This window comes from Echinops telfairi, unplaced genomic scaffold (assembly GCF_000313985.2).
Source record: "Echinops telfairi isolate 266 unplaced genomic scaffold, ASM31398v2 ScPeMD7_7458;HRSCAF=8496, whole genome shotgun sequence".
Lineage (NCBI taxonomy): Eukaryota > Metazoa > Chordata > Mammalia > Afrosoricida > Tenrecidae > Echinops > Echinops telfairi.
In genome coordinates, this window is record NW_022111358.1 from 31,718,714 (window position 1) to 31,727,214 (window position 8,501).

The 8,501-nt window shown below is 34.6% G+C and overlaps 1 protein-coding gene across 1 annotated transcript in view; it reads left to right on the forward strand.

Annotated features, from left to right (window-relative positions):
- Positions 1-6,165, forward strand: part of MEIOC (meiosis specific with coiled-coil domain) — a 19,562-nt gene extending 13,397 nt beyond the window's left edge. The window contains exons 5-6 of the mRNA XM_045299465.1: positions 4,155-4,335; positions 5,885-6,165. Of these exons, the coding sequence (XP_045155400.1) occupies positions 4,155-4,335; positions 5,885-6,114 (411 nt within the window). The 3' untranslated portion in view covers positions 6,115-6,165. The remainder of the gene's footprint in view (positions 1-4,154; positions 4,336-5,884) is intronic.
- The last annotated feature ends 2,336 nt before the right edge of the window (positions 6,166-8,501 follow it).

An 8,501-nucleotide genomic window follows, 5' to 3' on the forward strand; every position in this document is an offset into this window, starting at 1 on the left:
TCCTCTATTTCCCTTGATTCTCCTCCTGTCCCACTATCATGCTCAGTCCCCACCAGGATTTCAGCACTTCCTGTTTGTTACATTCCCCTTGGAAAGTTTGGTTTTTCAATCACAAACATTTTGTGACCAAAATCAAACGAACTCAATGAGCAAACTAGATTTGAGCTATAGAGATAAGAAATTAATGTATTTCATTTTCTTAAGCCTACACTCTTGAGTCAGTACATTAAGTTTATCCAGCAATGTATTAAAAGGTGATAACTGGATTATGTAAATGAGCATGATTTTACAAAATAGCTTTATTTTGGAAAAGTTATAGAATGAAGTCTGAAATTCAGACAGTTTGCAAGTTTCTACTTTTGACCAGGTGCCATCTGACCAGTTTTCCATGGCTTTTTATTAGTAGAAAATACTGAACCTTCACACAATTCAGCTTTTGCAAGTTTTACTCTGTCACTTAAAATATTGTAAAGAAACCTGATGTTTCATTTTGTAATTTAGCAAATGATAACTCTTTTTAAAGTTCACAAACTTCTAAGCAACTTTAATAGAGTTACACTTAAATTTTTTTTGTTTCTTTTTTAAAGACTTAACATTCCAAATAATTTTTTAAAGGTACTTGGAGAAAAGCATGCACCTATGTTCAATGTCAATGTTCAAGTCGATGGTTTAATAAAAGCCACTTTAGGATATAGAAAAATCAAATAATTTTAGCCTACTGAACATGTTTCTTACATGTACCAGGCTGTCTTTTAAAATATAGATACGGAGTACTTCATTGGAAAAAAATGCCAATTTTACCTAGCCTTCAGACTTCTCAGTTGAAATTCTTTCAACCTGTAAATCTATAAATGGAACTTATCCATGACATATCCAGATATAAGAAGCCCTGGGATGCAGTAGTTAAATGCTGGCGTTTCAAATGCCCCACTGCTTCTGGCAGAGTGATACTTCAGCCTGTTTGTTGTGATCAGTCACCTGGGAGTTCCTACAAGGCAGTTCTGCTCTGTTTACAGGGTTGTGATGAGTCAGAATCAACTTGACATCAATGAATCTCTTATGTTCAAATACTGACATGAGTTACAGCTAGAAATATTCATAAATGTTTTCCAGTTTTTTCTTAAAATGGTTTCAAATTAGAATTCCTCTATCTCAGTAACACATTTCTAATCATAATAGGTTAAAAACTGTAACTATTAAAAAATACTTTTTCTAGCTATGCTTATAATAACTTTATCTATACTTAGCAACATTATTTCAGTCATATATCAAGGGTAAAAGTATTTGGGGTGCAGTTTTCCAGCTTGCTAGTTTTGTAGAATTCTGCAAAGAAGTCTTTCAAAAGTTTATTTTAAACAACTTGAGCAAACCATCTTGTTTTGTAAAAGTACCAGAAAACAACCAGAAATTTTTTTTTTCAGAACTTTTTTTTCAAAGCTATGCATTTACGGGTTGTTGGTTTTTTGTTTTTTTTTTTGCAAAAAACCTTATCACCTTCAAAGTATTCTCCATTACACTTAATACATTTGTCAAATCTCTGATCCCATTCTTGGAAACATTTTTCAAACTCATCTGTTTGGATGGCTGACAGCACCTTTCTTGCTGTCCTTTCATGTCCCTCTTAATTTGTGGCAGAAACAAAAAGAAGTTGCAAGGAGTGAGGTCAGATGAGTAAGGTGAGTGGGGCAAGAGAGGTATGCTGTTTCTTTGCCAAACACTGGCACACTGAGATGGCTGCATGAGCAGGTGCATTATTGTGGTGGCAAAACCCCCATTTGCCACAAGTCAGGCCTTTTTCATCACACATTGTTGCACAAACTTCTCAGAACCTTAAATTAGTGTTTCTCAACCTTCCAAATGCCATGACCCTTTAATACAGTTCTTCATGTGTGGTGACCCCCCCAAACATAAAATTATTTTCGTTGCTACTTCATAACTGTAATTTTTCTACTGTTATGAATAGGGCGACCCTTGTGAAAGGGTCATTCAACTCCCAAAGGGGCTGTGACTCACAGGTTGAGAACCGCTGCTCTAAATAGAAAGCTTGATGAACAGTCTTACCTGGTGGAACAAAACTCCAAATGCACTGTCCCCCTCACATCAGAAGAAACAAATGAGCATCGTCTTGATCTTTGATTTCACTTGATGGTCGAGGTGATAATGGCATCTTCCACTGGCTTGATTGATGTTTGCTTTCAGGGTCATAAGAATAGAACCATGTCTCCTCACCAGTAATGACCTTGGGAAAAAAGTCTGGATTGCTTCAGAGTTGTTCTTTCAAAGCAAGGCATGTTTCCACTCCACACTCATTTTCCTGATCAGTCAGAAATTTCCTGTTCAGGCACAAATTTCACAGCGACCCTTCTCATTCCCAAATCTTCCATTAAAATTGGCAGAACAGAGCTCCAAGATAGTTCAGATAACTTCCCCAATGGCCCATTGTCAGTCTTAAAGCACAAATGCACACATTTTGTCGACATTTTTGTCTATTTGGGAAGTTGATGGATGTCCAGAACGAGGTTTTAATCAATCAATGTTTCACCTTTCTTGAAACAAAGAACTATACTATTCGTACACTGGCATTTTCCCCATAGCGCTGTCCTTGTAAGCTTATGTTCAACATCACAAGTTTCGGTGGCATTTTTCCCAAGCAAGAAACAAAATTTCACAGCCATGTATTGTTCTCTTAAATTGGTCATCACAAAAATACGTGGTTCAAGAAAACTGCTGTTATGAGGGTGGTGCACTAACTCAGTGAGTTGGCCGATACTTGCCTGGGTTTGGGGAGGGGGAGGTGCAATACTACAGAAGTTCTGCCCAGCAGAGTTATTTTCCAGTTTTGTTTTTTTGGGGGCACTTTCTCTTAGTTCACTATAGTATTTTGCATGTGGTGTGTTTTTGTTGTTTTCCTGTTTCCCCTGTGTATTTGGTATACAGTTGAGAAGAAAATAATACCTGTACACATCTGTATACATTTGCCTAAGTTGTACAGACTCCAGAGAAACTTGATATAAACAGAGTTATAGTCATTCAAGTGCCTTTATCTTAACTGAGTGTATATTACTGCTCTCTCCCTCCTCTAGTCACTGAACAACAAATCCTAATGTGAATTGTTAAGTCATTTACCTTGTAAAGGTAATTACTTGCTTGATGGTCAACATCATAATTACTTCAAACGTTCTTTTTATATACCTTCCAAGTTTAGCATTTGAAACAAGTTGAGCTTATACAGTTATGAAACAGTGTCCCACTATTGGTCAAATACACCTGCTCACTTATCTACTGTCTCTTTATATGACAGTCTGCATTTACAACAATAGTAAAACTATCCACCTATTTTTGCAGGTTAATGACCTACATCTGATAGTAATGAGCTCCGAGGTGTGACAATGAGATATAATGATTAACGGTTAAGGTTGTCAACTTGGTAAGGCCCTGAATTGCACTGGTCTTGCTGTAATGGCTGATGTAGTCCTCCATTTCACACAATACCAACGTTTGCTTCGACAACAACTTGATCTTTAGAACCTAAACATGTTGATAAGTGAGGAATGGATGCATATCTAGCCTTTCTCTTTCTTTCCTTAACCTTAACTCCAGCGGGTTGAGAGACTTCCTTAGCAATTATGGGATTTATATTATCCCAATGTAAATGTAAATCTGTATATTTTGTATTCCCTAAATCTTCCAATAGTCATTATTATAATCTAAATACTTCTGATTTCCAAAAGAGAACATTGAAGACTCGGAAAAATTAAGTATTTATGAAGGTATTAATCAATTTAGGTCTTCTTCCTTTATTCTTTAGATGTTTTTTTAGATTATAATACCCTTTGATATAATGTCCTATTTTCAGGTTACCCTTTCACTTGCCAAAATTTATATAGGATATTATATTTGCATGTGTTTTAATGAGCCAGTTTTGGTTGTATCATTGTATTCTCAGTAATCAACAGCCTGAACGCTTTTAGAATTGATGTATAGATGTAAAAATAATTATTTTTCATCCTTGTTTTCCCTTGCATGGTGTCCTTCATGAATGAATGGTATTGCTCTCATCTCTAGTTTGTTTCATTGAAGATTTGTTGCTAGCTATATTAATGGCAGGGCACAATGGTTATAAGCCTTACCAAAATTTAAATTGTTTCCTTCAGGTTGTGACTTTACTAGGCAAAATGGAACGTCTTCGAAGCTCTCCCCTTCATGCCAATATCTCTACTGCTCTTGATAGACACTTGGAGTCCATTCATATTGTACAGTCGCGTAGAAAGGATGAAATTGTAAATGCTTCAAATAGACAAAGGCAAGGAGTTCCTAGATGCCAAGATGATAGAGGTACAAATGTTAATGCATATTCTTTTGCTCGAGCAACACAAGAATTTGAGTTTTATAAAATCAGATTCTGAGAGTAAAAGGTTGGATTTCTAAAGATTGTACTTGAAGGAAAAATGGTAAATTTAGACATTTCATCTTTGAAAAGTACTTTTACTTAATTTTATCGATTTAAATTGTAACTTTTTAAGACAAATCTGTTTTCCCTTTTGACCTGTTTAATGTTCTAGTTTCTGTTATCCTCAGCTTTTTCTTGGACTGACATTTTTCTATTTTGTCATTGTTGGTTTTTTGGTATCATTTTCTTTATATAAATTCCAGGATAGGTCCCTCATAGAGACAGTAACTATATTAATAGTCCCTTAGGGTTATGGCAGAGGAGATTAAGAGATGATGGAGAACTAATAATGGGTACAAGAATGAAGAAAATGTTCTTAAATTGATTGATAATTGCAGAACTCTTAAATATATTTAGACCTTTTTTTTTTTTTTTGCTGTCCCAAAGTTTGTTTTTTTTTAAACATTTTATTAGGGGCTCATACAACTGTTATCCCAATCCATACACACATCAATTGTGTAAAGCGCATTTGTACATCGTTTCTCAAAACATTTTCTCTCCATTTAAACCCCCGACATTAGGTCCTCATTTTTCCCCTCCCTCCCCGCTCCCCCCTCCCGCATGAGCCCTTGATAGTTTATAAATGGGTATTTTGTCATATCTTGCCCTGTCCAACGTCTCCCTTCATCCACTTTTCGGTTGTATTTAGACCATTTTTTAAAGGCAAGTTCATGTTCTCTTCCAAGTATAGTTATTGTCATGAGCAAGAAATAAAATATCAAACTTATAAGTATTTTTTATTAGGTCAGTCAACAGCTATCTTTCATTTAAATACATGGTCATTTAATAGCAGCAGCCCTGGTCGGTATAAGAATTAAGGCATTCTTATAGACATATACAAAAGGACAAATATTATATGACCTCATTATATTAAATGTCTAAGATAGGCAAGACAGAAAACATAAGTTCATTAGTGTTTGTTCCAGGTGCTACAGTGAGTTTCTGATGGTGATGACAAATATCTGGAAATGGGAACTGGTTTTATTTGCACAGTGTGGTCACCGAAATTAATGTTAATTGTACATTGTTTTTTGTACATTTTTAAAAGGTTACAATGAGACATGAAAAAATAATTTATAAATTATCAAGGACTCAAAAAAAAAATAAATAAATAATTATCAAGGATTCATGAGGGAACGAAAGTGGGAGAGGGAGGGAGGGGAAGAAAATGAGGAACTGATACCAAGGGCTCAAGTAGAAAGCAAATGTTTTGAGAATGATGAGGGCAACAAATGTACAAATGTGCTTGACACAGTGGATGTATGTATGGATTGTGATGAGTTGTATGAGTCCCCAATAAAATGATTTTTTTAAAAATGATACTTTATATTTTTTACAATAAATTTTTTAAAGGATTAGTAAATAGTGATACTTTTGTGTGCGTATTCTTAAATGGTAGCTAATATGAATTGACCCAGAACCTTTCTTTTACAGATGTGTTTGCTCTTGCATCAGCAATTAAAGAGATGTGCGTGGCTACTCGGAAAGCACGCACCACCCTCTGGTGTGCGCTGCAGATGACCTTGCCGAAAACAGCCAGTACACCTGCTCAAGCAGATGTGGAAAAACCTTTACAAGATGTAGTAAATTGTGATGATAAAGTCCATGAAAGCATGAATAGTAGCAATTCAACGAACCAGAGAAGTGAAGGAAACAAGCATTAAGGAAATGCCAACAGAAAGACGAGTAAAAGCTGATAAGAAAATGTATCAAGACATGCTAATTTTAATGAACTTGTCAAACTTGAAATTTTCAGTACATTAATTTTCTTTCAGATTTAAAGTTAATACCTTAATGAAGTCTAACTTCTATTTAAAAATCTTCTATTTGGAATGAATCAGATAGTTTCAAGTGAACTCAGATAAAATTGACTACTGTAGAAATTCTGAGTAAGTCAAAGATAGCAAGTTTAAGTAAATTAAATATTTCCTAACAACTAATATATTGCTTAAACACACTCTGCAGTGCAGGTAAATGCTTATGTGAAATTCTTCTAGAAGATAAGTTTCATTTAGGTCTGCCTTCGTAAGTATAATTCCAAATAATGAATCTAAGAGACTGTAACCCAATTATGGCTACAGTCTAGTAACCAAGTTTTGATTGTGATATAAGTGTTTTCCTTATGAAACTGGATAATACCTAAGATATAAAGGACAAACCCAATATTCATGTAAGAATTTAATATTTAAAATACCATATTTATAAATTTGAAATCTTAGTGCCTACATATATGGAGGGAAATGCATCTGATTCTCCTAAATTAGTGATAAAAGTGCCAGGATAAAAACCATGCAAGTTTTACTGAATATAAAACCTGTTCAAATCATTTGTGTATACTCTTTAAAATTTAATGATCTATCAATTATTAAATATTCCCAATTTTAAGATATTTAAATTTAATCAAAACAAAATTCTCCTTTATCTGGATCTTTTAGACTTGATGCACAGTATATAAAATAATGACTATTGTTTTAATACCCTTAGTTTGCTGCCTTTTATGAGGGTATCAGGAAGTTCTCAAATATATTTTTTAAGGTTAACCTTTTAACTAGTTTAGTTTACAATTAGTTAATGAATGTTTTGTGTAGTTGTGTTCACTCGTTAGCTTTTGTTTTTTAATTTGGGGGGAGCAGAGCTCTTGAAAGCTTGGCTTTTTCTGTTTCTCATCACTTACTATCTTTGTATGGAACCTGAATAAGTTATTCATTCATATGAAATGTTGATATTATGTGACTCGGAAGATCTTGGGTTTTAACAATTCTAGCATGAGTTGAACTATAATGTACTGATGAAATTTAATGGAACGATCCTTGACTGGAAGGAAACACTAATGTTTTAAATGGTGTTTTTCCTAGGTTTAGAAATCCTAATATTAAAAGAGTGTAATCACATAAATCACCACATAAATTTTCTTTAGATGACGTGCGGAAGAATCTGATTGCGAATGCAGGAGTAACTGTAGGGAAAGCATTTTGATCACTGGTATGCCTTAGAACTACCCTAATGATTACATTGAGGGTAGCCAATAAAACAGATCACCCCACCAGTCACTGCATAGAAAATAGTTAAGTTTGACCTAAAACATGTTGGATGTTATGAAAACAAATATTGTACTGAATTTAATGTCAGATAAAAAATAAATTACTTTGTTGAAAATATTTCATCTTTTCATATTTGTACATTTCTAACCTCGAAAGAGTAAATCATATCATAAAACTAATGAAATTCCACTTAACTAGTAAGAACTGCTGCTAACTTCATTATTAATACATAAGTAATCATGTTGGTAGATTGAAATCAATGCTATTCGGGTATTTTGGATCTAACCGGACCTCCTTCAAGAGTAATACTTTGCAGTCTTTGACCAGGAATACAAAAAGACATTCTGAGGAAGTCTTTACATGTAGTATCAGATTAACAAAACCCAAACATAAAAACTCTCTTAAATGATCATCTAACTATTATCCAGGAGATAATTCTTAAAATTAGCTGTTGTCCTTATTTCTGACATATCCTGTAGTGAATAATTCTTATATGCTATACATCTAAATTACAATTTACAAAGGCTTGTTTACCTTCAAGCCTTTAAGACCCCAGACGCTTATCTTTTGATAGCCAGGCTCCATCAGCTTTCTTCACTACATTTGCTTATGTACCCGCTTTGTCTTCAGCGATTGTGTCGGGAAGGTGAGCATCATGGAATGTCAGTTTAATAGAATAAAGTATTCTTGCATTGAGGGAATGCTTGAGAGGCCCAATGTCCATCTGCTACCTTAATACTAAACCCATACATATATGCACGTAGATCTATTTCTACATCCTCGTGCCTGTATTTAGACCTCTATAAATTCCCTTGCCTCCTAGTTCTTTCCTCTATTTCCTTTGACTTTCCTCTTGTCCCACTATCATGTTCAGCCTTCACTTGGGTTTCAATTATTCCTCTTGGTTACATTACCCTGGATCATGCCCTACCAGGCCTCCTACACCCTCCTCACCACTTGGATCACTTGTTGATTTGGATCACTTGTTCCCTTGTCCCTGGGTTTGTCCA